Genomic DNA, 27,736 nt, shown 5'->3' with positions numbered 1-27,736 from the left:
ATGTCTACTGCCAGATTGATCCCCCGTCCTCTCGAGGGTAAATTAGCAATTATCACTGGCGCCTCAAGAGGTAATCAACATTCAACGAAGAATGTCACTGTCAAGCAAGATGAAGAATTGAAACTAAAATTGAAATATAATTAGGAATTGGCGCCGCTATTGCTAAAGATCTCGGGGCCAAGGGTGCCAATATCCTTGCAACCTATACCTCTGCGTCTTCCAACCAGTTGATCGATGATCTTTGCGCGGAAATTTCCAAATCGCATGGTGTGAAGGTTGTGCCTTGCAAATCAGACCTCAATGAGCCGGACCAAGCTAGTTCCGATATCGTCAACGCCGCCAAGGCTGCATTTGCGGATGCACACGGTAACTTGAGGGTTGACATCATAATCAACAATGCTGGAGTGGGTGGTGACTACAAGCTTGGAGATGTTCCCACGCTGGAGTTCCACAGAATGTACGGAGTGAACGTTTTGGCACCGATCTGCGTCACGCAAGCTTTGCTTCCATTTTTACCTCACGACCGTTCCGGGCGAATTGTCAACATCAGCAGTGTGGCCTCCAGCATGGGTTTCGCTACACACACTCTTTACGGTGGCACAAAGGCAGCATTAGAGGCTATGACTCGGACATGGGCTCGAGAGCTTGCAGAAAGATGCACTGTGAATGCTGTGAACCCCGGCCCAGTGGAGGGAGATATGTATTTTGCGGCAGGCGAGAAGTTCTGGAAGCAAATGGAGCCATTCCAACTCAATTGCCCCCTCAGCGCCGTTCGTGAGGGTGTTGATGACCCTTCGCTCGTGAAGCTGGCGGTTGATAAGATGGGCGGGCGCAGGCCTGCATACTGGAAAGAAATCGCTGCCGTTGTTGGGATGATCTGTGGGCCAGATTCTGGGTGGACTACTGGAAGTGTGATCTGTTGCAATGGAGGCTTCAAGTTCCAAACTTAGAAACCGTCAGATCGCTTCTAGAGGCGTGACTATGAGGGTTTCCGAAGTAACAGCCTCCCTCGCCTGGGGGTCTTTAGGTCAATATAAAGAATCGAAACAGAAATATTCGGTATCTTGCGAAATAAATTCCTATTTTATAGTTCACCAGGACTCCTTAGACTTCCCCTGGATAGCCGCCTCGAGAATTTCTGCTTTTGCGTAATTGTCTTCAGAATCCAGCCGATAGACTCCGCACTAGATCCAGTTGTCGCCCATGGCTGGGTTGCAGTTGTAACTTTGCCCAGGAGTGTTGTAATATCGGGTACCAGATGTCGAAGCAACGAGCTCCCAGACGCAATCGTCAGAACAAATGCGCACGCAAGAGAGCTAAAACAAGTTAGTGATAAGTCGAGCACTAAGACCGAACGGAAGTCTCACGCTTGAATTGTCATCCACGTATACTGTGTTCTCTCACGGAGCACGTATGTTGCGGTCTCAATATAATTCCGACAACTACTGACACAAATCTCCGAATGCTGAATGATGTATGAAGGCAAATGCGTATTATCGGGTAATGTGGCTGCATATACAAGGCATGGACGGCATATGATATGCTTTGCTGACCAATATCGTAGTCGAAGCCAGCCGTCATGTAGGTTTGACGGCTTAGTCTCTGTCAGATCAAATCTAATGCTCACTGGCAATGACTCATACCAGGAGTCCAGTTGATGAGCAAGCTCTGTGCATATGCTTTCCAGTGAGCCAACGCTATCGATACCATATGATGTCGCTAGATTTGAGCCCATTCCTATTATTTCTCTGGGACGTGGCGCAGTGGCATATATAGCACGGTGGATGCGGTTCAGCAGTCGCCTAACTGAGCATATTGCCAAGAACGTAAGCCCGTCCGAATCTATACCATTTGCAAAGCAGGGGAACGGCATATTTTCCATCATTATCTCAATACCACTTCGTGGAAGATGGAACTCCGCCAGAGCGTCACTGCACCCCGATCAGCTTATAGTTGAAATAACAGGTGACTGAAGACTCACCATTCTAGCAAGAAGCAGGTCCAACAAAGACGCCCGAGGCAATCAATTTCCTCCTGGGTTATTGGCTCATTTCCAGCCCTGCTTTTATTAGCAATGTTCCACGCAAAGGTCGACCCACGGAGGACCCCAGCCGCGAGGTTGGCTTACTGGCTTGCCATCATTTGAACCTTAGATGATGCCATGTATACCATTCTCCATGCATGTAGAGGCCTCTCCAGGTAGCATAAGTATATGGCACAGTATACCAGGCCGGATGCCAATGGCAGATTGAAGTGATAAGATGTGATCCATTGAGAGGTCAACCGATGATAGGCTCGGCCAAAATATTCCATGCCATCATCCTCGGTGTATTGTCCCGGGGAGCAGGCCTGTCTATTAGAAGCGAGCTTTCCAAGTGCCAAGACCATAAGGCACAATGCCTGGCTGGATTCATTGCCAGCTCCGTCAAACAATACGCCATTGAAAAATTCACCGAATAAAGTAGGGTTGAGAATGGGGAAATGAGGGTGGATCTCAGAGAAAAAGGCAGCGAGAAAGGAGTCCGAAACATCTTTATCGATATTGAGAGCATCCTCAGGTACTTTGGGCTCCAAATTCCGAGTGGATTCAATTTGATAGAAGAAGTCTTCAGGGTATTCCCCAATGAGCTTCTTGATTTGATCCAGCGAGAAAAGACTACTAGTCGGTGTGAGATGTCCAATCGGAATAGTTAGAGGCTCCTCTTCCATGGTATGACTGCCACCCATCTGCTGACCGCTTGCAGGTGACCAGTGCAAGTTTTGCGTGTCAGCCACTCCTGGAGAAGAGTCATTTCCAAGTTGCTGCGGCTGGAGAAGTGAAATTTCAGGCGGTATCCATAGTGACGAGAGGAATGCAGAAACATCGGCGTGAGTTTCAAGATTTTCTGATTGATAGGTCGTCTCTTTCGGCTGCGATGATTTGCAATGATCATCGGCTGCCGCAGCAGGGGCGGCGCGTTGCTCTCGAATCAGTTTTTCAAGATCGTCCAGTCGACGTATCATATCTGCCGTTGTTCCAGAACGTTTTTGGGCAGATCCAGTACTGGTTCCATGTTATTTCCAATTGCTTTTTCTTATCATAGGATAGAAGGCGTCCTTACCCATCCCTCGGGGCAGAGGCCACATTTTCGGTTGCTGCCGAAACGGCAGTCGCAGCAGTCGGGTCTTGATACTCACAAGTTGCCCCAGAGACTTTGCAAAGGCGACAAGCGGGCTTGTGGCCGTCGCACTTGCGTTTTCTATTCATAGTCAGATAGTAGAGCTGATGCTCGGGGTAGGGTCGGTTACCTCTGTCTGCAAAAATTGCAGGCAATCGGTGCGCGTCTGCGTGGAAAATTCATGAGGACCTTGGATAGAGATTGGAGTCATTCAATTGACTCGCGCTGTCCGCTGTAATCTCACAGATTAGATGCAGGCAACAAGCGTATTGAGAACAGGGAAGGAGGAGGAAGCATTGACAACGGCTCCGCCTCCGCATCTCCGCACTCTTTCCCCGCCCTCGGCTCACCGCCCGCGTAACTCTATAACCGTCATCTCGTCAGTCTGCCCTGAGTGCTTAACTTCTTGCTAACGGGGCAGTGTGATTTATCATGAGTTTGAGTAGGCATAGCGAATTTCTATATGGACAATCATGAATGTGTAGAGTATCAATTACGAAGGACTGAGGAGACGGGTGCCCTAGCTCTTAGGGGCGTCGCCACCAGACCCGTAAATATATACGGCTATCGCCTGACCAATGCCACGCACTCAGGGCTCTCATGCACAGGATGGTAGACATTTGGAAGTGGATAAATCAGAATAAATCAGCAGGTTGAATGACCTTCTAGTCTACACCCCTACCAATTTTCTGCTTTTTCTTCAACCGTTATTCTACAGAAAGAGTCGTTGTCCGCATTATCTCGCCGGTTTATGCGATGGCTCCTATGAACGAAATCGAGCCCGTTTCAGATATACAAGAACTTCCCAACAGGCCAGGACCATCTTCGCCTCTCGATACAAGTCCCTCCAATATACAAAGGCAAGAAAAGCAAAGATGGAACATTCCGAAATCTAACATACCGAAAGTCGCTGCAACATATTGGTGCTTCATTCTTCTGGGAGCGAATGACAGCTCTTACGGGGTATTTATGGATTAGAGCCCGTCATTCTCGGAAAATCAATAGCTAACGTTTGAGTAGGTTCTTATCCCTCATGTACGATGGCGTTTTTATCCTCCTGATATTTTTCAACACGCTTTTGCTAATTCTACCACAGCTTGAAACATACTACGGAGTATCTTATCTCCAGGTCTCGCTCGTTTTTCTCTCTCCAATTATCGGTTTTATCATCAGCACGCTCACAAACCATACTTTACATACTTTGCTCGGAACACGAGGTGTGGCTGCGATTGGGGGCATTTGCCAGCTCATCGCGTATATCGTCAGTAGCTTCCACCCACCATTCTACGCTCTGATACTGGCGTATGCACTTGTTGGACTTGGAGCAGGTTTCAAAAATGCAACTTGGAATTCCTTCATTAGCGGACTGGAACATGCCAACGAGCTACTGGGCCTTCTACATGGGTTTTACGGCCTCGGCGCAACGGTATTACCCGCTCTAGCAAGCTCTCTGCTTTCGTCTAAGAACTGGCAGTGGTTCATGATTTATTATATTTTGATTGGAATGGCGGCTTCAGATCTCGCTCTCTCAGTCACAGTCTTCCGCTCTCACGACGCTCAAAAATATTATGCTGCTCATGAAATTGAGATGCACGCACAACCCAGCTCGGCAGAGGCATCTGATAACATCGAGCGCCAAGCGGGAAGAAAATCAGAAAGTGTGACCTTGCAATGTGTCAAAAATAAGGTTGTTCTTCTCTGCAGCTGTTACCTCCTTGCATACGTCGGATCGGAGGTATCCTTGGGAGGTTGGTTGGTAACCTTCATGACAAAGGTCCGACACGGTAACTCTTTTGACTCTGGGATGACCTCAACTGGATTTTGGGCGGGAATAGCGATCGGAAGAATGGTATTAGGATTCGTGACTGGGCGCTTCCTCAAGTCAGAGAAGCATGCAGTCGTGTATTACCTCGGTGCAGCGATTGTGCTAGAGCTTTTGTTCTGGTTGATCCCGAGCTTTGTGGCATCCGCTATCAGCGCAGCATTTCTAGGTATGAAGCTATGAGCGCTGAGGCTTTACTGAATGATGCTGATAATTGTTTTCTTGGGAAGGCTTTTTCCTGGGGCCCCTCTTCCCCGCTGCTATAATTTGCATCTCCAAGCTTCTCCCGCGATCCATCCAAGTTTCTGCCATTGGTATCTGTGCCGCAGTCGGTGCATCGGGCGCCTCGATTGTTCCGTTTGCCGTGGGTGCGATTGCCCAAGCAAAGGGAGTCAAGGCATTGCAGCCCGTTATCCTCGGCTGTCTAGTGCTTTGTACGATAATTTGGATACTTATGCCAAGACTGCCCCCACGCAAGTAATGAGATCTGGGTAATCAGAATGGCGACTGTTGGCATCATGTTGAGTTTTGATTAATTTACTTCGACCTAGAGGTCCGGAGCTGGATAAGAGATTGATACATAATGGCATTACTTTTCGGCTGTTACGAGCTTGGAGACTGGAAACCCCAAGACCGTATTTCCCTACAGCTGGCATGTTATTCCGAGATAGGACACAGATGATGCTGGCCGGCTCACGGGGTAATGGTACTTTTGACTTTTCAGGAATGGGTACTGGAAGCCGCTTTCTCCTGGCGGGCGGGAAAGCGGATAGGCGGAATGGGCGTGGCCGCATCTCTCCGTCTTCGTTAGATGCACATACCTAGGAGGCCCTTGCTTTCCCATCGACTCTATGACCCCGCAAATGTCGAATAAACTCAAATCCCAGGTGGACTGCAGTTGAGTTGAGCGCACAATTTTGTCATCAGGGTCGTAACTGGCGGGGGCAACGAAAATTCTCACAGTACCAACGGATATAGATCAAATAATAGCGCCGGCACTCTCATAATTGGCGTAAGGTTGCCTCGAATGTGAACTTTCTGATAGACTTACAGTGATACGTATTGCGGGGGCCTTTCTCTGATCTTCTACGACATTCCCTAAGATGCGCGTCAGTTTCGGACCAATCAGAGCCACGTAGTCAAGATTCCCCGTGGGGGTTAATGTGGAGACTTTTAGACTTTGCTGCTTTGACAGTGTGTTGCGCAGCCGGCTAAGACTTAGCACCACGCAACATCTGACGCCCTCTCGGAACTCAGCAGGAATGAAGAAGTGGGCCGCTTTAATCCTGGGGTAATGCCGTCGTACTAAAGACAAGTGACGCATTCAAGGCATATATGCTATCTGACCTGGGTTCATCGGCCATAAAACTGCCCATCGTGCCCTTCATTCATTCAATCTGCACATTGTACGATCTCAACGATGGAGACCTCCGTCAGAAATGAAATGGCTCAAGAACATCCCGACTATCGGAAGTTACATAACAACACCAACAAAGACTGGTGGAAGGATCCAGGTAGGCTGCCACTTCACGGTTCCCCATTCCAGAATGAGCTGGATACCAAGGTTAATTGGTAGGGCTTCGTATCAATGTCTACCACTGTGCTGGTCTGTGTGGTGCCATTTTCTTCAATGGATGTGAGTCAAGTTGAATCCCATGTCACTATCACTATCACTGAAACTGTCTAATACCGAAACAGTTGATGGCAGTTTATTCAATGGCCTTCAAACAATCCCAGCCTGGCTCGAGTTTTTTGATTATCCGAGCAGCAACAAGCTGGGACTGATGAACTCTGCGGCTCTGTTTCCCGGTCTTGTGGCCCCTTACTTCTCTGAGCGCATTGCTACCAAATGGGGCAGACGCTATGCCATATGGCTCGGAATCGTTATCAATGTTGGTACTCCCACATTGACATCTCGTATATTGTTGCTAAGAGGCTCAGGTCATTGGTGCTATCGTCAATTCGGCAAGTACGGGCTTGGGCATGTACATTGCTGGGCGGGTGATCATGGGAATCGGAATCGCTACAACTTTGACCATTGCGTCCACCCTATTGCAAGAGATCGCACACCCTCGCTACAGGGCACCACTTGGAACAATTTGTTTGTGACTCTTTGCTTTCTTCAAGCAGGTAGAATATATCACTAATGCGTTTCATCATATCAGATACCTCAATCTACTACGTGGCAGCAGTTATCTCGGCAGGCATATGTTTGGGCACACGGAATATTGCAGGGAATGCATCCTGGAGAATCCCCTGCTATCTGCAGTTGATTGGCCCGATTGCCACATTCATTATGACATGGACAATGCCGGAATCGCCAAGGGTGAGCCCTCTCAGGCAGACTTTAGTAATGTCGCTAATACAACGCAGTGGCTTATCAAAAACGAACGATACGAGGAAGCTATCCAAATACTTGCCAAATATCATGCAAACGGAGACATCAACGATCCGCTTGTTCAGTTGGAGCATCGTGAGATTATGCAAGGCATTGAAGCGGAGCAAATCAATTCCCAGGTTGCCTACACAGACTTTCTCAAGCCAAAGAACCACCACCGTCTTTTCTTGCTTGTTATCATTGCTATAGGCACGAATTGGGTCGGTAACGGAATCGTATCATATTATTTGTCGCCGATTTTAAATCAAGTGGGAGTGACTGCGAAGTCCCAGCAAGCCACTTTGAATCTAGGTCTTCAAGTCTGGAACCGTAAGTTCCACTATCCTCCCTATGAAACTGGAATTACTAAATTGTGGCTACAGTAATTCTATCGACAACAGCCGGGCTTAACTGTGATCGCATCGGAAGACGACCTATGTGGCTCATATCAAATATTGGAATGCTCTGTGCATTTGCGATAGTCATGGGCCTCTCGGGCTCCTACGCAACAACAAACTCAAAGTCCACAGGCCTTGCGGTAATCCCTTTTCTGTTCATCTATTTTGGATTCTATGTATTCTCCTGGACTCCGCTCGCCAACATGTACAGCGTCGAAATTTTGCCTTTTAACCTTCGTGCAAAGGGTCAAGCAATTTTCGTCACCGTCCAGAATGCTGCTAATGCGGTAAACCAGTGGGTCAACCCAATTATCCTGGAAGCTATTCACTGGAAATACTACGGCGTTTACATTGGCATCCTGATGGCCTACATTGTCATGATTTGGTTTACTTTCCCGGAAACTAAAGGCCTTACTATCGAAGAAGTCGCTACTGTTTTTGATGGTGAGGACGCACTTGGGATGGATAAAGGTACGGGTAAGGGAGTAGCAAAGACAGCCACAGCCAGTGAAAATCTATCAGACTCTGAGCACGTGGAACAAGTTTGAAAGGTGGCTGTCTTGCGTCTTCCTTGTCTTGTGCTGCCTCGACGAGTTTCAAAGGACAACCATTTAGAGACAGCAAGAGACAGAAACCGAAGAATTACGAATTGAACTTTTGCACTCTTTGAAAACAGAAATCAGTGCCACTGCTATCAAGTCTTTTGCAGCTTTAATTGAAGAACCCTTTGACACATAGATCTTATGTACAACAGTATCTATTAACGTGAGAACGGGACTATTGGCGGTCCCATGGGGCCTATGGATGCAGCCTCTTGAGGTTTATAGATGATGAATTAGTATGCTAGAGGGTTTATTATTAGGGACCTATTACGGCCAAGCCATAAAAAAGAAAAGAAATCTAGCTCGCATAACGAACCAGGCCTAATGCGGGTAGATTCTGCTCTATTGTACGTAACATGCCCTGATTATATTTTTAAAGGAACTTTGTTGATGATAATCCAAACGATTGCCCGAGACGTTATCCTAAAGCTGTCCAGGGAGACGTCCAAAAGACCTTCTGAAAACCCTTTCAAAATAGTGGTATTTAGTATGAATTGGGTCGGCAATACCTCATACAGGAAGAAGGAAAAGAAATGGAGAAGAGGAGTGGAGAAGGAAAGAGACAAGAAACCCCATAGACGCAACTGACTCTAGCCTACTATGGCTCAGCATCTTCGGTCTGCTGGTTCTCCTCATTCTCGCCGTTCTCATTGCCCTAGCCATAGGGGCTTAGGTCCTCAGAAGGAGGGGCAGGGTGGATGGAAGAACAGGGTCACTGTTACCCCGTGCTCGACCACGATCACGACTGGTGGGGTACGGACGGCACCCCCTTACCCACTTTCCGGGGAGGGTTATGTCTGACGGTCAGGAGCGGGTTCGGGGGGCGGGGAGGGTAGGCGCAGCAGCAGCACCAGGGCCGCTGATATTAGCTGTGGCGAGCTACTCGGTTACTTAGTAAAAATATCACTCGTAGGTCGCAGAAGGCAGACACACGAAACTGGACACACGGGTCTGGATCCAGCTGTCGGTGGCCGGCGCCTAAAGAAGATTAATTTACATGAATGATATGAGCACCCGATTGGCACTCACCCGAGCCTCTCTTCCTAGTCATGCTTAGTTTGTTGGACAAAACAATCATCGCTCCGCTAGACCTTTTCACTAGTCGCTAGATGTAGAAATTTAGACAGATATAAAATTAATCAAAATAGGTTAAGCCTTTCGTGCTGCTTGACCTTTTAGCGTACAGGTAACAAGATCCTGGGGTTATAGATGTTCAAAAGAAATTTGTGTTACATGGTAGTCACTACTCGTAGAATTAGATTAAGCACATCCACGCACAAGGAAACTACCCCCATCCAGCATAAGAGTGGCACCGTTCATGTGGCGGCTTGCTCTGCTAGCTAAAAACACCATCACACCGGCAATGTCCTCTCCTGCGCCGAGCTTTCGATCAGGCACTTGTTTAGATACGCCTTCGATTCCACCGTGGCGAGCCATGAGAGGGCCACTCATCCTGCTAGGGAAGATTCCCGGAGCGACAGCGTTGACAATGATTCGGCGAGGGCCAAGCTCGACGGCCAGATTTTGCATCAGATGCACAACAGCAGCTTTTGAAGCAGCATATGCATACGCTATCCCTGTATTAGAATTGCTTCGAAACTTGGATTGCACGTATGAGACCTACTTCCATGAGGGCCGACGTCACCAATTACCACACCAGCCACTGACGAGACCATAATGATCCGGGATGGATCAGCAACTGTGCCACCGATTTCAAGTAGAGGTGTGAATCTGATGAAGTTAGTCGATGTATTTTATCAGGCTCATCTTCGGTAAAACGCACTTCTGGATAGTAAAGAAAACACTGTTCACATTGACATTCATTACATTGGCGAAGTCCGACTCCTTGTAATCTTCGAGCTGCCCGATGAAGGTTGCACCTGCATTGGCCAGTAGAATGTCAACCCTGTCAGTGGTCTTGGATACCTCCGCGACGACTCTGTCAAGATCAGTCACGCTTGAAACATCGCCAACAATAGGTATAGCGCGGGACTCGGGGTGTATGTTTGGACCCTTGAGTGCATTCAAGGCTGTGGCTGCCTCATCGAGAGAGGATTCTGATCGAGCAATCAAATACACCTTTGAACATCCAGCCTGGATGAAACTGCAGCAATATTAACATTGATATCAGAGGCGGTCTTTCCATCCTATTGCGCCAACTACTTACCCGCTTGCAGCTCGAAGACCAAGCCCACGAGAGCCTCCGGTCACCACTGCGACCTTTCCTTTCAGACTGAAGATGTCATGGAAATCGTTGAGCTGAACGAGTTCTTCGGCCGTTTCCGCACTCATGATGGTCAGCTTAGAGGATTGAAAGATGAGTCGAAAAGAGGAAAAATAGTTTGAGTGGGCGAAGGAGGAATCGAGGGAAACACGACTACTTAAAGCCTCCGCAATCACCTCTTCGAGTAGGAAGTAAACCAGAACACGGACTACGCACAACACCCCGCAGTGGAGACTCTCGGCGACCATTCGATTCCGCTCACAAACGCCTACCCGCTCCCCGCAGGTCGAGATTATGCTCTGCAGCTCGGTCCCATAGTAGTTGATTCGTCTATTTCTGATTGTTTTCACACAAAAACTAATCTATGAATCTATTTCTGGGCTGAAAATTATTTCCTAGATTAAGAATAACGATGATTGATTCTCCTACTTTGATCTTCACTAGCTGTCTACAAATCCTATCCATTAACTCTTCCCCTTAGACGATGGGGCCATCGACTAAAATGGTGAGTAAATTACCTCCATTGCCGCAGGAAAATAACTTACTAATTGTTTTTATAGCCATTTTTCCATCAGGCCCACGGCCCTTGCTAGTGGTCTCGAATGCCTTACTTGCTTCCGCGAAAGGGAATCTGAATGGGGATTTTAGCTTTCTCCTATGACGTAGGATTGGATCTCAATTGCAGCCGTACCGATGAGTTAAGAGAGGTTTCAGGTTAATTCGACCTTGCCGGACCAGATCGACTGCAAGTGTATAGCATCCTGGGCCATACTATTGTCTTATTAGAACGCATAGGGAAATGAATGTCATGGGAAAAGCTTACACGCAGACTCCCGATCAACCTAACTTCCTTGTTGACAAAGATAGACATGGGAATCAGATTATTGGCTGGACCAGCGCCGACTTGCACGCATGTTCCACGGCGCTTTACAAGCCATATGCCAGTCTGGACACACACCTCGGCGCCGGAGCATTCAACAACGAGGTCAATACCTTCCCCGCGTTCTCCAAATCCAAACTTTTCCATGATTGCTTTTCCCTGTTTAATAGTATTAGTATCAAGCATTGGGGCTGAAAGGGGGCTGGGAAGAGACGAACGTGGCGTTTCGCGTATGTCATGTTGTCCTCTCCAGCCTCCTTTGGAAGAGCAACATGAATATCAGTAGCCGCATAGTCCTTAGCAAAGTCTAGGCGATGGGGTTGCACATCAATTGCAAGGATACGACGAGCACCAAGTGCTTTAGCAACCGCCATTGTCCTGTGGAGTCGCATATTAGCATGTTAGTGCAGATTTCAGGAATCACCCCTTACAAAAGACCAACGGGACCAGCTCCAAAGACAGCGACATTAGCGTTATGCGGCATCTTAGCAACGCTTTCAACCGCCATCACAGCGACAGCCAGAGGCTCAACTAGAGCACCCTCCTCCATGCTAACATTTTCTGGAAGTTTGTAGCAACTAAAATGGCATGTCAGAAAATGATTCTCAGATTTCGAGTCGCGGCCTTACAAGTCAGCTGGAATAGAGAAAAAACCCTGTAGGGTACCGTCAAATCCGTCGGCTGCCGCAAACTTGAAATCTCCGCATTGACCGTATGAGCCACTTTTGCAGAACTCGCACCGCATGCAACAAATACCGGGCTGCTGAGGAGTTAATACCAGTATGATGAGGAGGAACCTTTTCAGCTTCTTCGGATGTCAGAGTTTACCTCCATGGCAACTCGGTCACCAATTTTCAGGTTCGTCACCTGCGAGCCAACTATTCGGAACATTAGTAGAGAAGACGGTACCGAGGATATGGCAAGAATCCGCATACCCTTTGCGACGACGCCTGCGGCTTCGTGGCCAAGAATCAAGGGCTTGTCAAACACCGATTCACCAGCCTAGAGCAATATGTGAGCTTATTTTCGTCTCAACTAGCAAAATTCGGTACATACCCGCCCCTCGAGGAAAATATGCATATCCGAGCCGCATAATCCGGTCTTCTTTGGTGCGACAACAACACTAATATGAGGATAATACTGAGTAAACAGCCCTATGGTTTAACGCAAGAAGAACTTACTCGTAGGGGGCTGGATCGGCAGGAATGGGTCTTTCTTCCATCTCCAGTTTGCCCAATGCCGTCATAACACAGGCATTATTATTAGTGGGAATTTCTAGGTCCTCCATGACTCGCAGAATGTGCAAAGGGTAAGCGTGAATAGTTACAATTCGGAGGAGAGAATTTCAGAGCGAATTGTTACTTGTAAAACGGATCAATCTAGTCTAAATAAGTCTGGTTATCTCATACTCGATATAACCTATCTTCTATTGCTTGCTCGACTCTCTCAGGCAGATGTTTGTGGATCTTGTCTAAGCCCGCTCATCCGCAGGGATTTGACTCATTTTCATCAATTGCATGCTCCGATTTTGGGCCCACTATTCTCCCCGCACTTGGATAAGGAAAGGACGAAGCTTGGTAACCCTGACGGCCCGCCTAACCGCCCTGCCGCCCGCAGGCCGTAGTCAAGTTGTATTTGCTACCGCGAGTTCACAACAGCAAATATTCGTTCACGTAACTGGAAATAACAGAAAGAAGGTTTCACACATATTCAAAAAGCCGATTCCCACATTAATCAATCTTGAATTCAAGTTTCCGATTCAGCAATTGTCAAACATGGCCCCCGCGATCCCCACAAACCAGCGAAAGTTCGAGCTGAACGATGGTCGGAAAATTCCAGCGATAGGCCTTGGAACTTACCTTTCTGCCCCAAATGAGGTAACTCAGGCTGTTGTAGCTGGCTGGAAGTGTGGTATGAGACACTTCGATTGTGCTCAATTCTATCAGGTGAGGCTAAGACCATTGCGGAATCCATACGAGAGAAATCCTAACAGCCAATTAGAATGAGGAAGAAGTTGGCGAAGCGTTGAAGCTTTTGTCTCACGAGCCTGGATACAATCGTGAAGATATCTGGATAACCAGCAAGGCTTGGAACTCGTATGTTGCCAAGCACCTAAACCAGTCCTGTGTTTTGGCCATTCCTGACTATTACTAGCCACCATCGCCCCGAAAATGTGAAGAAGGCACTGAACCAAACACTGAAAGATCTTGGAGCTGACTACGTTGACCTTTATCTGGTAAGAAAATGAATTCTAATAATGCCAAAGATGAACCTGACTCTGTTAGATTCATTGGCCGGCCAATTTTGCAGCGGTTCCAGATGTCAATTCGGCGACTGGGATCTCTTTGACCCCATCTCAAGATGGAAACATGTTTCTTGACAAGGAACTAAGTCTCGTCGACACGTGGAACGCTATGATTGAATTGAAAAATCAAGGAAAGGCTAAGAGGTGAGCAATCGTCTGGGAGTGCAGATATTGCTGCCAATTATCCCATTCTAATATTTGACATTAGTATTGGTGTGAGCAACTTCAGTCCTAGGCACATTCAAAAATTGATTGATAGAACGGGGGTTGTACCTGCGGTCAACCAAGGTATCACCCTAAATTTACGCCTTCCTATCTTCTTGGGTATAGCTAACAGGTACTAGTTGAGGCTCATCCTCTATTGAATCAACAAGATCTGCTTGATTATTGTAACAGCAAAGGCATTCATATAACGGCATATATGCCGTTTGGCGGCGATGCCTCAAGAGGAGGTAATCAAGTCCTTGGAAGCCCAGTCGTCCAGGAAATTGCAGCAAGGACTGGAAGGCAAACAGGACAGGTGCTAGTCTCGTGGAGTATCAAGGTGAGAAAGCATCTGATATCTAAAACCATCGAGATGCTAATCCATGGGATATTCAGCGTGGATTCTCAGTCCTGCCCAAATCTGTCAAACCTCTTCGCATAGAGGCTAACTTTCAAGCCTTTGATCTTGACGATAAGGATCACGAATTGCTAACAGACCTGGGCAAAGTTGCCGTCAGATTTGGTGGTATCCCCTATACCTTTGACCCAGCATGGGAAGTAAATGTCTTCAACACCCCGGAGGAACAGAAGGCAGGTCTTCTGGAGCCATTTTGAAAGATCCGGAGTTCCTATGCCACACCTTAGCCTTCCTTTTCCGTTTTAGTGCTTAGCCCCTCGCCGCTTTTGCTCACTAAGTAGAACTAAGCACGCCCCTAAGCTAACTGGCTGATCCACTCACTAAGCACTCTAACTTGCTCTCTGACTAAGGATAACCTATAACTAACTAACTTAACTGCCTTAATAAGACGTAATACGCTGGCCCTATCTACGTAAAACTCCTTTTTTCTAGATTAGCCCTATAGTTAGTCCTATCAAAAAGTATTAGTAAGACTCTCGGAATCATTATCCTAAACTCTTTTTCGATGATTGATTAAGATCAAAAAGGGAGGATAATAACGAAAGAATAGGGACAGGTTGAGCTATCCCTAGGCGCGTGTAACCAAGTACTCAAGTTACCATATAGGGACCCAGATATTACCAGACAAACACAATAGAAAAGGTGGTATGGATTTAAGCCAATCCAATGTCACGATAATGAATGCCCCCACTTCTTCTCAATATCTATTTAAATTGGTCGAGCCAGTCGTAAATAATACGCTCACCAGCGGGGTTCCCCATGTGATAAGCACCTTGTACAAACCTGGAATGTAACTTCAGAGTTAGTGGCCTCCTTCTTAAGCAAGATGGCTGCAGACAGAAGCAGAGAACTTGCCGTGCTTCCTTGACGTTTCCATATTCAAGAGGAATTATAGAATCTTCAATGGGCAAAATCTCATCTTGCATTCCCTGGTCAAAGTCAGCTTTGTCTCATATCACATCATACAAGATCAAATTTCTCACATTAACCAACAATAGCCGACAGCTTGGATTGTCAAATATGCCGTTCTCTAAGAAGGAAAATCGCTCCTTCCCAGTCCTCTTATACTCGTCAACAGAATCATATCCAAACTTGTACATAAGTGCATCGACAAGTCTAGAACGTTGTTAATGATTAACAGTCTTCACAGGCTATCAAGAGAAAGGCACTCACGCATAAGGATATTCCATATTATTCTGCACGTTAATCCATTCAGAACTGAACATCCTATGGCTACCACCGCCTTGGCTCACCACTGCTAAGAGTCGGTCCGCGTGTGTATGGGCAATACGCATGGCATAATAACCCCCAGTACTCACGCCTCGAACACAGATCATTTTTCGATCAAACATCTCTTGCTCCTGGATCCAATCAAGAACACTCGACCACTGTCGTTCAGGACTGAGCGGATCATTCTTTAATGCTGGCGAGTCACCCGTCCCTGGTATCTCGACACTAAGACAAGCGAACCCACGCTTTACATGCTCTGAAGTCCTGTTCGTATGGTCCGTTCGATATGCATCGAGTCCACAGATGAATATGACAATTGGAACTTGCTGGGTCGGCGATGCGTGTTCGGGGACTCGGAGGTAGCATTTGATCTCTGGACCTTCGCTGTCGATCCTGTGTGTATGTGGAATGGTGATCTCGATGTTTGCTGGGTTGAGGTAGCGGCTACCTTTCAAATATGCCTCCTTACCCAGCTCCCAGGCTTCAAATGTCTTTGGAGATCTTGCGACCGGGAAACGTGCCATTCGATATACTCCGGCTGCGCGTCTAAAATGGAATCAGACATCATCCAGCAAAGCTCTGTGGACACTCACAAATACAACTCTGATGCCAAGACAACGTTGCCGCTCCGCTCTGCGTTCAAAGCTTGTTCTGTCAAAGCTTTTGCAGGGTGGAAAAATGGTGCCGCCAAGGTATCTGGGTCGTATGGCTCAACAAGCTTTTGCTGGAGGCCATTATGAGTACATAGCCACGTTTTGTAGTCAGAGTGACGAACCTTGATAAGCTCGTCAAAAATGGGATCGAAATCTTCCAATTTGCAGTCTACAAAAGGGTATATCCCTCTCGAGCACTAGTCTAGTTAGTAGTTGTGTTTGGGGTAAATATACCGTTTGGGAGTATACCGGAGTTCTCCATTTCGTTAACCACAAAGCTTCTACTGACTCGTGATGAGGAGCCACTTTAGTCATGCTTTCACGGACATGGAAAGGAAGAGTCTCTAACATGATTATACCCAAAGATCGACGCGCAATCTAGAAAGGATGCTTTGAAGAGGTCGTAGATCCAACATGAATTCATGCTTTATATAACTGTCATCAATGATCAAACACTCGCTCGGTATATGGCACATTCGGACACACGAAAATCCGATGGCGTAAGCACTAAAATCCTCAGGCGACCAGCGAAATGCAACATGATATGGGCGCGGAAGGACCGTTTTACGGATTACTGGATTATATAGTACAGAGCTGCCTACAGTACAAAAGTCGGTATGATTGTTAATAGTGCATATAAATTACTCGATAGATACAGTGAAGGGTTTTGGATAGGGCAGCTTATTTGATGATTCGGTGGGATGTTCTCACTCAGCGATCAGTTGTCCAGGGTGCCGAACATCCGAACCGACCGATAGAGGCTAAACTAGTAACGCTACCAGCCCTCCTTCAGGGATATTATAAATAGCCAATATGACGGCCCGGCCGAAAAATAACAATATAAGTGAAGTGCCCGTCTCCCAATAAGGTCAATCAATCAATCAATCAACACTCTATTAACCCTGTTGCCGCCTAACTAGTGGCGTAATGGCTAGGCAGGGGCTTCCTCCGGCGGAAGCAAGTGCGATCCCAACGCCAGTCCGCGCATGAAACAGTAGGTACATAGGAAAACGGCGTATTGCCATAGAAAGCGGCCCGAAAATCAGCCCGAAATAGTACCAAACGCCCGTAATGCCCACAATCCCACAATATATCTCTCAATTCACCCTCACATTGGCCTACTGCTTCCTCTATATCTCTATCTCTGCCTTTCTTGGCATCCCTATCCTCCTTAACCTGGTAAAAAAGGTGGAGAAATATTAGCTTGGTGATATATCTTGTCTGGACCCTGTCTTATAATTTGTGTCCCATCATACATAGAAAGTCCTATGTAAGTACTATCTTTCTGCTAGATATATGACTTTTGAATGTTATCTAAGCCTGCAAGATTAACCCTTCACAAAGTAAGTGGTCATGTAGTAGAACCCCCGAAAGAGCTACCATAGGGTTTATTACGCAGTTTTGTCTATTAGCAATGGATGAATACTGTTATAGAATAAATTGATCAATTAAATGACGAAATTGTATGTTTGATTCTCATAAGCATAGCTTTCCCAAAATCAAATGACCTCACCAAGAACGGTGGCCGCCATCAACAGTTAAGTCAGCCGCAGTCATGAAACTGCTCGCGTCACTAAGAAGAAACATGATTGGCCCGCGAAATTCATCAGGAAAGCTGATTCTGTTAAGCATATTTTGCTCTGACCATCGCTCCTCCATGCCTTGATTTGCCAAAGCCTCCACAGTAGCGGCCGTTTTGATATAACCGGGCGAGATTGTGTTGACGCGAATCAAAGGCATATCTACACGGGAGCCCCACTCTGATGCCAGAGAGCGACCAAGTTGATGGATTCCACATTTAGCAGTGTTGTAAGCCGAAGAATCTGCTCCCTGATAGCTTGCGTTTCAGCGGGGGTCAAGGAAGCAGACCTGTTAATTTGGCGGGAATATCATACCTTGTTTGCCACCCAGCCGCTCATACTTGCAACAAGAACCATAGCCCCGTCTACGTTTTCTGCCTTCATTGCTCTTGCAGTCGCCTGGGCAACAATGTATGTTCCCATTATGTTAATGTTCAGAATCCGTAGGAAGTCTGACGCGGGGTAATCGATCGAAGGACCCGTGTCTGACTGTCCAACACATGCAACAAGACCTCGAATAGGCGCTCCGAGGGCACCCTTTAGCTTGAGGAAAACTTCTACAACCGATTCACTGCTTGTCACGTCGCACTGGTGGTAAATCAGTTGAGCTTTTGTATCAGATGCTTTAGATTGTAGGGTTTCTAGCCAGTTAGTGCCCGTAAATGGCATGATCACAGATTTGAAACTCACTCCACGGCGCGTGGGATGGTTCTGGAGCCAAGTCGAGACACACAACGTTCCCACCACACTCCAAGACTGAATCGGCAACCGTCGTCCCTAATCCACCGCCGCCGCCGGAAACTGGGTAAGGTGAGTATAATTCTATGGCGACATTGATGACGAGATGGCTTGAAATGAGGTAGCATACTGATGATTGTATGACCTCGGAGGGAGAAGAGATCCAGCAGTGGTCTGTCTGCACCTCCTTGGCGAGGCTTAGCTTCTCGTGGTGTGGAGTCCTGGTGTGGCATTCTTGGGCAGTGGTTTGGTGAGGTTGAGCAACTTTTTTTTCTTCGAATTCAGGAGATCCAGTGCATGGCTTTTAAGTCAATCCAAGTTTTGGGGCAGGACAACACTTAAGGAATCTCCATGACGCAATCATCATTGTAGGCCCATGCCAATGGTGGCGGGCAGTAGTCAATTCAAATTATGGTGAGAAGACGGTTAGCGGCTAGCGGAAATCTAGTCACACAGTACAGAGGGATTATATTAAAGTTCAGAGGGGTGAGGGAATTACCGCGGCTTTGTTGACCCCTCGAAGCTAGCATAAGCTTTCTATTTGTCACCAATTCTTAGATCCCTGGGCATTACATCGACAAGGGAACAGTTGACGATACCGACATGCCTCCATAGGTGGAACTGTGAAAATCGCCTTCAAGTACGCGAAATCTTAATATAAAAAACGAGTTTATTTCACCTGTCCCAAATTTAACTAAACTGAGTACTACTACACTCGCACAAATAAGTCTATACCACCGCGCCCATTTATTTTCCAGTGAAGAAAAGCATTACTTGGAATATAGTTAATATAATATCATTAAATGACTGAGTAGAATCTACCCTTTCCAGTTAATGTCGAAAGAGGGTATCCAAAGAGGTATTGAAGACACAAAAATAGTAGTATAATAATGAATTCAAAATTGGCATATAACTCGGAAGAAGAGTGTCTCGAAGTCCAAAAGAACTTCATATAAAAAGTCTAAGAAGGGTAATTATTTCATTTTCTAAACCCTCTATACTGTAACTTGCGGTGGTTTCCATCCGTGGACCAAAAACGTACAGTCTAAGTCGGTAGCATACTAAACACTCTCGGGAAACGGTTCCGCTGAATGCTACTTCATTGATTGAAGCATATACCAACTAGAATTATCATCGCATTGTGAGGAAGAAATACTGGGTTTGAGCGCGCTAGAAGCAAAGGGCAACGAATGAGTGTAGATGTAAGATACTAGTGCAGTTCAGGCGGCAGTGACGAGCTACTGCCCGGTGACATATCCCATCGAATCTCCACACAGCAATTTATCCACATCAAAGTCACTGTTTCACACTTTACTCCTTTGCTTCACTCTCTTCTCTGATCTCGATAGACGAAGAACGGGCATCTCCGTTCTCTCCGCTCGCATTGTAAGCCTCAGCAATAGCACGATCACCATCAAAGATAATGGCGACCTCTTCAATTGTGCGATTTTTAGTTTCCGGAAAGCCGAGGTAGATTATAACGATCAGGACAGCATTGATAGCAATGTAGACTCCATAACTTTGGAACTGCGTTAGACATATTTTCAAACTGGGTTGTGGAGATGTACTCACTATTTCCATGCAAGTGCGGCAAGGGCAATAGGATTCACCCAAGTGTTCAGAGCAACGGCCAGAGTACTTATGGTAATATAAATTGCAGCTCCCTTGGTTCTCATCGAGAATGTCAGGATTTCGACCGGATAGCTAATTCCAACGTTAGTCTCGGATATGATGATCATTGGCTCCGGCTCTGACTTACGAGTAAGACATTGGCGAATATGCGATATCATAGGATCCATAAAATATGAAGAAGAAAGGGATGACAGCAACACCAGCCTTCTCTACACCATGGCTGTAAGCAGCCGAGAGTCCCATCACGGCTACGAGACTCAGAAGCTGACCCGCTGTTGCAGATAGCCACAATGGGCGTCGACCGGCCTTATCAATGAAAACAGAGGCTGATGTTGCAATTATCACTGAAAAGGTTAGCTTACTAAGCTATTAGGATAGCCCTGGGTCGGGTTTTTTGTACTCACAGTTCCACACATGGAGGCATGTAAGTATCGTCAACTGTTCCCTTGTCGATGTAATGCCCAGGGATGTAAGAATTGGAGACAAATAGTACGAAATTATTCCGTTTCCAACCCAATTCATGCTAATACCTTGTACAATAAGAATCATAAGTCTGTGACGATTGCCTGGTGTCCGTAGGAAGTCAGTGTACTTGATTTGCTTCGCGTTTTGCTCCTCCTCGATCGCAGCGCAAATTTCGCGGAATTCATAGTCAACCAGAGGGTCGTCTTCTAACCCATTGGCATGGTACTTGACTAGAACTTTACGTGCATCCTCCAGACGTCTATTCCTGACAAGCCACTAATATCTCGTTAATGCAAAGGCAATGGGTACGGCCGAATGGGAGCCCTTACCCTTGGAGATTCTGGCATAGTTGCCGTAAGAATCAGAGTCACAGAGGGACCGCATACTTGGAGCCAAGCTGGAATGCGCCAAGCCATTTCGCCGACAATTCCGAGGCAGCCAAGACAAACAGCGGACGATATGATGGCAGCAAGGTAGTATATCGCAGTGACTATAGAATTAAATCAGGTCCTTATCCTTGCTGATAGTTAGACAGACTCACAGAATGCGCTAACTGGTGCTCGATAACGAGGATGCGCAATCTCCTGTAGGTGTGCTGGGGCCACAGCGAGAGCTGCGGATGTTCCAAATCCCATAATCGCCCGACCTCCACAAAACATGCCAACGGATGTTGAAACAGATATCACAATCACGCCTACCAGCTGCGTAATGTCAGAAAGTTCCTTCAATTTTGGCAAATGGATAATATATCATGGGATTACCTACTGCAATGACTGAGCTAACCCAGACCGTAGTACGTTTTCCGAAGAAGTGCTGCATTGCATCCCCAAAAAAGCTTGCCAAGCAGCCTGGTAAGAATCCAGCAGAGTTCATGAGCCCGAGAATAGTAGAGCTAGGGTGATTGAAATATTCAGTCCATTCAGATATAGACTGAAGGCCATTGAACAAGCTTCCATCGTCTGCAAGTTCAGTAACTTCTGTGTGTTTATTAGGGCTACATGGAATCACTTACATCCATTGAAGAACATTGCGCCACAGAGACCCATGCAATGTAACATGTTCCATCGCAGGCCTATTTGTATCAGTGAATTTATTGCATCATGTCTCGAAGATATACCTGAACATACAAGGATCAAGGAACCACCATTTGTGGGTATTGTTTGGAATCAAACGATAGTCGGTTGTTTGCGCAGTGCCGCTCATGTTTGAGATGGATCTTTCAATTTTTAGCTTTGATATAAAGTTGTGAAAATCTGCTAGGGATGATGACCTTCGGAATCATATCAACTGTGTCGGCAGTCAGGCCTTTTATAAACCCCAGATTCAAGACAAGTTGCTCTCTTACCCCAGATTCTATATCTCGGCGGGGGTGGCATCATTACTGTGGGGTTACCCGGAGCTAATTCGGGCTATGGGGCCCGACATTAGACCACCCAAACCTTAAAGCTCATACCACTGCGTAACCCTTGCTTCAAGTCCGTTCCGCCACTTGGGTACTGCTATTTTCCTTGTCTGTGCCGCTGCTCATCCGCCTACCCACTACGGCTTATATTGCTGGATCAACTGCTCCAAAAACATCGATAAGTTGTGAATATAACGGAAGACATAGACGAGCGGTGCAGAGACATTGGTATATCTCTGCACAGAATATAGCCTATGTCCATTAAGCTATGATGCATAATTTTACTCGGTCCATTCTCGACGGCAGAGTAGATGGGAGGCGGCTAGCGGCTAGCGGGACCCAGAACTGACACCCGGACCATTTACTCTGTTCGGTTATTCTAGAGCTAGTATTGAAATTCCATGCTATTCGGCCTGAGCGCACATCACGGCTTCAGATTCGGGTGGTTGCAACTGAATAGTAAATCTTGATCACCTTCCTGGAACGGGGGTAGCGGGGTTTTGGGCCATTAAACGGATTCGATGAAAGTAAAACTATTCGCATGATTTGAGTTGCCGCCATCCGCACAAATCAGGGTATATATCTTGTCATGGTGCCAAAGGTACAATATATAGCGCTCAACTGAAGCTCAATTCGTAGTTTTCTCTTAGTAAATCTGTTACTGAGATATTGAATTCTCTACCCTGGGTCACAAACATCATCATGGTACGTATAAACCCCTTTTTCTCTGAAATACAAATTTAGTTCTCTTTCTCATTACTAACTATTTGTCGAAGAATAACCCAGCCGTAGTGGTCATTGGGCCTGGCAAGTCTAAAATCATCGACACGCCAATTCCCAAAATTACTGGGGAAAACGAAGCCATCATCAGAATCAAATTTGGGGGGGTGTGTGGCAGTGATGTAAGACTGACCGAAGTCAAAAGCGGATAACCAGTGCTTTGAAGCTGACGATCTGTATAGGTCCATTTCTGGGATGACGGCGCCATTGACGGAAACCCCGTGTCCGAGAAGAACTACCTGCCCTTGGGACATGAGGCATCGGGCACAATCGTCTCACTGTCACCTGAGGTTAAAAACCTTAGTGTAGGGGATAATGTGGCCATTGAACCAGCCAATCCATGTCGAGTTTGTATCCGCTGCCGCGAAGGAGTGTATAACCTTTGTCCGAACATGAAATACGCAGCCTCTGGAACAGAACACCCCGGAACTCTTACAAAATTCTTCAAAGTTCCTGCCGACTTCTGTTACAAGCTTCCTCCACATGTGAGTCTCGAAGAGGGGGTTCTAGCAGAGCCCCTTGCGGTGGCCGCTCATTCAGTTCGGATGATCGGTATAAAACCCGGTCAAAGCCTTGTCATTTTCGGTGCTGGTACAATCGGATTGGTTTGTGGAGCGGTGGCTAAGGTTTTCGGTGCGCGCAAGATTGTTCTTGTGGATATATTGGACAGCAAACTCGGTTTTGCCAAGGGTTTCCTCGACTGTGAGACCTTCAAAACGACCAAGGGGGCAGATCCCGAGGCCATGGCTGCTGAAATTATCGAGAAATTCAATCTCAGTCTCGGAGCTGATGCCGTGATTGAAGCAACTGGCGCTGCATCATCAACCATGGCATGTGTGTTCGTTGCTAGAAAGGGAGCGCATTTCGTTCAAACCGGTATTGGGAAACACATCATCGACTATCCGATCTTCCAGTTCAGCATCAAGGAACTCCACATGCATGGCGCCTTCAGACATAGCGAAGGTGATTATCGTGTTGCAATGGATATTTTGGAAAATCGGCTGGTTCCCGTCAAACAACTGATTACTAGAATGTACAATTTTGAAGACATCGAATCAGCTTGGACGGCTACACTTTCTGGCAAGGGTGTCAAGAATATGGTTCGTGGAGTTCCAGAATAAACACATAATCCTATACACTGGAATGCAATGAAGAGAAAGTCACATAAATTCTGAAAATAAGTAGCTTGTAGAAAAAAAAAAACGAGCCCCCACAAATATCACAGTATATCCAACCGTTGTCTTTTCTGAATGATACTCAGGATGCAATCGATGGACTCGCTACTTGAATTTGGCTTTGCCCAGCGACGATTCATAGAAATCATTTTCGTTAGAAGATCATCCAAGTCAGGTACTGATGGCTTGAGGACAGTACTTCTTGCAGCAATTGTCAAAACTAAAGCACATGACAGGCACCTAAGAAAATTAGCCTTGCAAATTAAGTTCAATTTGGAGGTAAGCACACACGCTTGCGCCATCATCCAGGTGTATTGTGATGGATATTTAAGGGCCTCGGTAGCATTGTTAACAAATTTGCGACAGCTTTCGACGCAGATTTGTGAGTTCATAACTACGAACGGGGGTATACTAGATGCATCAGAGACTGATGCAGCATACAACAAGCATGGACGGGTGATGATATTTTGTGCAGACCAGTATCGTGAGAGAAGCCAGCGATGAACAGGCCCATTTGCCGTATTTGAATCCAAATCGGGTCTGATTTGGTCCGGAAGCGAGGTGTACCAGCATTCCAGTTGCCTTGTCAACTCATTAATGAGACCTTCTAGCCCTGGAGTCAAAACGAGTCTGGAGAACATTGGTGACGATGCAATGCTATCCTCAGTATTTGATTCCTCATCAGACTCAATAAAGGTCTCGGGTGCTGCATACAGCGTGTGGTGAATCCTGTTCAGTAATGACCTCATAGAACACAGAGCTAAAAATAGCAAGCCGTCCTGCTGATCGCACCGCGGGAGCCGAATTTGGTGAACTACAGAGTCGATGCCACTCCTGGGAAGATGAAGCTCGGCTAATATATCGCTGAATGAGATTTTATTAGCCACGGAGACACATCTGATAATCTTTCTGATATATCTCACCACTCAATTATGAAACATGCCCAGCACAATCTTCCAATAGTCTCTTCGGCATCTCTGGGAAGGCCTGGCTTCTTGCTGAATGAAATGTTAGCCACTGTCTCTTATGAAGGCCTTGGGAGAGTTGTACTGAGAAATAATGATTTGAACCTTGGTAGAAGCCATGAATGTCAGCTGCCAAGCTGCCAGAGAGTAGTTGTTGTATGAAAGGTAAATCGAGCCAAGAATCAGGCCCATTGGCATGGATGTCCCGAGTTGGAAGTACGACCAAAAATTTGCCGTTAGCAGGTGATGACCAGCCAAAAAATATTCCATTCCATTCTCACTCTGACTTTCCACAATAATTCCAGACTCTCTCATATTTAATGCAAGTTTCCCCAACGCGAGAACCATCAAGCAGAGTGCTAAATCGATGCGCTGATGCCGTCCACTTCTTAGCGTATCTTGGAAAAATGGCCGGAATGTGTCACAATTCAGAACAGGAAAATGTATGTGTACGTCGGCAAAAAATGCGGCCAGAAGTGGTTCAGTGCCCTCGGGTGTCAAGTCCAGACCGTCAAGGTCTGACACGGGTGAATTTAGATTATTATTCAAGGAGGGCACTCTTTGTGACTCAACATGGTAAAAAAAGTCATGGGGATATTCTCCTATCAGGTGTCTTATTGGTTCAAGATCGAATAGACTGCCTGTTGAAGAGAGATGCCTATTCGGAATACTGAATAGTTCATTTCCAGAGTTGGGGTCGTGTGTGTTGTAGCGCGACACATGGCCAGGTCTTGGAAAATCCAGATGGGCCACTTGGAGATTAGGATGAGAAGTTTGCCACGAAGTGCTATCGTAACTTAACCCCGAAGCTATGTGCTGCAGTTGTGTGTCACCCAATAGCTCTAGCGGACTGTGTAGTTCGAGAGTGGTGTTTATTTGTGTAATTCCTGAGGCTCGTGCTTGCGAGTCTTCACGTTCATGACCATTTTCCTTGAGATTGAATTCCTCGTCAAACGGTATCGCCTCGGGTAGTGATGGCAGATCTTCCGCGAGGGCTTCGTAGGGGAATCGCACATCATTTCTGGACTTACTCTCTTCGCAAGCTTCGTCATTATCTTCTGTATATGACGATTGCTCTGAGCTCTGCAGGAGGTTTTCCAAACGATCCAGACGATGAAGAAGGGCCCGTTGGCCATTTCCCTTCGGTTCAGTTTTTCGAGGGGACCTTGAAGGAACCAGAAGCTGTCAGCTTCGCGGTATGATAAGCTCACGCGGAGCTGCAAGGCGTACTGATCAACAATTTTTGGATATTCACAATCAATCTCAGAGTCGCGACACAGACTACACCGAGGCTTTATTCCGTCACATCGTCGCTTCCTGTGGCGACAGTATTGGCACGCGACTGATATGCGCTTTCGAGGATAATGAGGCATTGTGAGAGTGATCAGAAACTAGTTGCCCTAGAGTCTCAGAAAGAGCCATAGAAGATGATCACGGATCATGAAGACGTCAAGGACAATACAAGTTCAAAAAGGGTCAAGTGCCACGATAAACCACAAACGTGGGAAAATCAATCTCATTGGCCTCCTCAGTCGCCTTGTTCTCGGCTTGATTGCAGCATTAATTATTATTATTATTACTGGCTTAAGCTTAATGGGACTAAAGTCCCTTGTACGAGGCGGAAGTGCGGGTTATCCGCCGTCCGCTCCCCAAGTGCCTTTCCCCATGGGGTCAAAACGCCACCATCCCACTATTCACTTACTACCTCACGAATTGTTGCCCGATGGGGTAATGGTTGTAGACTTGTACTGAAGCACCCACTCATTCTGGATTCTGGTGGAAAATTTTATAATGAGCCAGAAATTCTAATGAATCAGGCAACCTGAAGGTTCATCTAGCGCTCCCTTCCAATTCAATATGGCGCCTCCAACTGTTGACCAGCTTGCCAAAATGATCGATCACTCAGTAATTGATCCTTTCCACACCGAGCAAGACCTAGTCAATGGAATCGAACTGGCCAAAGATTACCACACCGGTCAATTTGTCACCCAGCCCTTTCGGGTGAAACAAGCCAGAAAGTTACTAGAAGGAACTGGGATCAATTTGCAGACCTTCATCGGATTTCCGCACGGAAGTGATCATACTGCTATCAAGGTCCTGCAGGCAACAACTGCGTTAGAGGACGGCGCCCAAGAGCTTGACATGGTTATCAATCTCTCCGCATTGTTGAGTGGGGATATTGAATACGTGGAACAAGACATTCGGGCAGTAGTTGAAACAGCAAAGGTGGGTGATGTCAGTTCTCTGCTTCTTTTTCAATTTCCTACTAACAATATAAAGTCATATGGAGTTGTCGTCAAAGCTATAGTCGAAGTCTTCTTTCTCAATGATGAACAGCTTACAGCAGCCGCCCTGGCTGCCGAGCGTGCAGGGGTCGGGTTTATCAAAACATCGACTGGAACACGACCTGATGAGATGCACAACGTCGAGCATTCTGTCAAGCTTCTTCGCTCTATCCTGAAGCCGGAGTCAGTAATCAAAGCGTCGGGTGGATGCTATACTATAGAAGCTATCTTGGCGTATTATAAAGCAGGGGCTAGGCGCTTTGGGGCATCTGAGACGGCTAATATCTTAGATGCTTATTCATTGTTGCTCGATGCAGGTACTACAGGATTAGAATAGTTCTTCTATTTTAATTAGTGCAGTAGGGGAACTGCTGACGGGTTAGTCGATTTGCCTGGCTTTGCGCGTTGCTTTGTTTTTTTTTATTTCACTTAAATTAATCTGA

The 27,736-nt window shown here is 46.6% G+C and overlaps 13 protein-coding genes across 13 annotated transcripts; 6 read left to right on the top strand and 7 right to left on the bottom strand.

The window, feature by feature from the left end:
- N7496_002284 (SDR family NAD(P)-dependent oxidoreductase) lies at nucleotides 1-950 on the top strand (the record flags this gene model as incomplete). Its single annotated transcript, XM_056695215.1, has 2 exons — nucleotides 1-37; nucleotides 145-950. 2 exons carry the CDS (start codon nucleotides 1-3, stop codon nucleotides 948-950), a joined length of 843 nt encoding a protein of 280 aa, XP_056557427.1.
- A 134-nt stretch (nucleotides 951-1,084) lies between these two features.
- On the bottom strand, nucleotides 1,085-3,247 carry N7496_002283 (Zn(II)2Cys6 transcription factor; the record flags this gene model as incomplete). The annotated part of the gene is made up of 5 exons (XM_056695214.1): nucleotides 1,085-1,316; nucleotides 1,368-1,931; nucleotides 1,982-2,059; nucleotides 2,129-3,043; nucleotides 3,102-3,247. 5 exons carry the CDS (start codon nucleotides 3,245-3,247, stop codon nucleotides 1,085-1,087), a joined length of 1,935 nt encoding a protein of 644 aa, XP_056557426.1.
- Nucleotides 3,248-3,914: 667 nt separating this feature from the next.
- Nucleotides 3,915-5,461, top strand: N7496_002282 (uncharacterized protein; the record flags this gene model as incomplete). The annotated part of the gene is made up of 4 exons (XM_056695213.1): nucleotides 3,915-4,121; nucleotides 4,179-4,193; nucleotides 4,255-5,149; nucleotides 5,211-5,461. 4 exons carry the CDS (start codon nucleotides 3,915-3,917, stop codon nucleotides 5,459-5,461), a joined length of 1,368 nt encoding a protein of 455 aa, XP_056557425.1.
- Nucleotides 5,462-6,400: 939 nt separating this feature from the next.
- N7496_002281 (uncharacterized protein) lies at nucleotides 6,401-8,303 on the top strand (the record flags this gene model as incomplete). Its single annotated transcript, XM_056695212.1, has 7 exons — nucleotides 6,401-6,494; nucleotides 6,557-6,616; nucleotides 6,679-6,872; nucleotides 6,922-7,081; nucleotides 7,146-7,306; nucleotides 7,354-7,687; nucleotides 7,741-8,303. 7 exons carry the CDS (start codon nucleotides 6,401-6,403, stop codon nucleotides 8,301-8,303), a joined length of 1,566 nt encoding a protein of 521 aa, XP_056557424.1.
- Nucleotides 8,304-9,260: 957 nt separating this feature from the next.
- N7496_002280 (uncharacterized protein) lies at nucleotides 9,261-10,649 on the bottom strand (the record flags this gene model as incomplete). The annotated part of the gene is made up of 5 exons (XM_056695211.1): nucleotides 9,261-9,335; nucleotides 9,636-9,934; nucleotides 9,982-10,088; nucleotides 10,141-10,461; nucleotides 10,525-10,649. 5 exons carry the CDS (start codon nucleotides 10,647-10,649, stop codon nucleotides 9,261-9,263), a joined length of 927 nt encoding a protein of 308 aa, XP_056557423.1.
- Nucleotides 10,650-11,058: 409 nt separating this feature from the next.
- Nucleotides 11,059-12,601, bottom strand: N7496_002279 (NAD(P)-dependent alcohol dehydrogenase; the record flags this gene model as incomplete). Its single annotated transcript, XM_056695210.1, has 10 exons — nucleotides 11,059-11,078; nucleotides 11,127-11,212; nucleotides 11,273-11,352; nucleotides 11,405-11,620; nucleotides 11,680-11,839; nucleotides 11,893-12,039; nucleotides 12,091-12,221; nucleotides 12,290-12,339; nucleotides 12,397-12,463; nucleotides 12,518-12,601. Coding segments are annotated over 10 exons (1,041 nt in total), but the record flags the coding sequence as incomplete, so codon positions are not given.
- A 635-nt stretch (nucleotides 12,602-13,236) lies between these two features.
- On the top strand, nucleotides 13,237-14,528 carry N7496_002278 (uncharacterized protein; the record flags this gene model as incomplete). The annotated part of the gene is made up of 7 exons (XM_056695209.1): nucleotides 13,237-13,407; nucleotides 13,463-13,557; nucleotides 13,583-13,697; nucleotides 13,747-13,910; nucleotides 13,975-14,054; nucleotides 14,111-14,310; nucleotides 14,367-14,528. Coding segments are annotated over 7 exons (987 nt in total), but the record flags the coding sequence as incomplete, so codon positions are not given.
- A 699-nt stretch (nucleotides 14,529-15,227) lies between these two features.
- Nucleotides 15,228-16,622, bottom strand: N7496_002277 (alpha/beta hydrolase family protein; the record flags this gene model as incomplete). Its single annotated transcript, XM_056695208.1, has 5 exons — nucleotides 15,228-15,317; nucleotides 15,372-15,504; nucleotides 15,562-16,164; nucleotides 16,212-16,468; nucleotides 16,506-16,622. Coding segments are annotated over 5 exons (1,200 nt in total), but the record flags the coding sequence as incomplete, so codon positions are not given.
- A 1,158-nt stretch (nucleotides 16,623-17,780) lies between these two features.
- Nucleotides 17,781-18,822, bottom strand: N7496_002276 (uncharacterized protein; the record flags this gene model as incomplete). Its single annotated transcript, XM_056695207.1, has 4 exons — nucleotides 17,781-18,101; nucleotides 18,167-18,492; nucleotides 18,542-18,652; nucleotides 18,720-18,822. 4 exons carry the CDS (start codon nucleotides 18,820-18,822, stop codon nucleotides 17,781-17,783), a joined length of 861 nt encoding a protein of 286 aa, XP_056557419.1.
- A 1,078-nt stretch (nucleotides 18,823-19,900) lies between these two features.
- N7496_002275 (uncharacterized protein) lies at nucleotides 19,901-21,889 on the bottom strand (the record flags this gene model as incomplete). Its single annotated transcript, XM_056695206.1, has 9 exons — nucleotides 19,901-20,108; nucleotides 20,162-20,293; nucleotides 20,349-20,565; nucleotides 20,626-20,962; nucleotides 21,016-21,176; nucleotides 21,228-21,387; nucleotides 21,452-21,645; nucleotides 21,699-21,758; nucleotides 21,814-21,889. The coding sequence occupies 9 exons, from the start codon at nucleotides 21,887-21,889 to the stop codon at nucleotides 19,901-19,903; spliced, it is 1,545 nt and encodes a 514-aa protein (XP_056557418.1).
- Nucleotides 21,890-22,790: 901 nt separating this feature from the next.
- Nucleotides 22,791-23,989, top strand: N7496_002274 (NAD(P)-dependent alcohol dehydrogenase; the record flags this gene model as incomplete). The annotated part of the gene is made up of 3 exons (XM_056695205.1): nucleotides 22,791-22,793; nucleotides 22,865-22,990; nucleotides 23,051-23,989. The coding sequence occupies 3 exons, from the start codon at nucleotides 22,791-22,793 to the stop codon at nucleotides 23,987-23,989; spliced, it is 1,068 nt and encodes a 355-aa protein (XP_056557417.1).
- Nucleotides 23,990-24,087: 98 nt separating this feature from the next.
- Nucleotides 24,088-26,381, bottom strand: N7496_002273 (uncharacterized protein; the record flags this gene model as incomplete). The annotated part of the gene is made up of 4 exons (XM_056695204.1): nucleotides 24,088-24,948; nucleotides 24,983-25,041; nucleotides 25,062-26,091; nucleotides 26,112-26,381. The coding sequence occupies 4 exons, from the start codon at nucleotides 26,379-26,381 to the stop codon at nucleotides 24,088-24,090; spliced, it is 2,220 nt and encodes a 739-aa protein (XP_056557416.1).
- A 484-nt stretch (nucleotides 26,382-26,865) lies between these two features.
- N7496_002272 (2-deoxyribose-5-phosphate aldolase) lies at nucleotides 26,866-27,630 on the top strand (the record flags this gene model as incomplete). The annotated part of the gene is made up of 1 exon (XM_056695203.1): nucleotides 26,866-27,630. The coding sequence occupies one exon, from the start codon at nucleotides 26,866-26,868 to the stop codon at nucleotides 27,628-27,630; it is 765 nt and encodes a 254-aa protein (XP_056557415.1).
- Between the last annotated feature and the right edge of the window lie 106 nt (nucleotides 27,631-27,736).

Source organism: Penicillium cataractarum (genome assembly GCF_028827025.1).
Source record: "Penicillium cataractarum strain IBT 29864 chromosome Unknown utg000002l, whole genome shotgun sequence".
Lineage (NCBI taxonomy): Eukaryota > Fungi > Ascomycota > Eurotiomycetes > Eurotiales > Aspergillaceae > Penicillium > Penicillium cataractarum.
The sequence above is the reverse complement of the archived record's forward strand: the minus strand, read 5'-3'. Positions and strand labels throughout refer to the sequence as shown.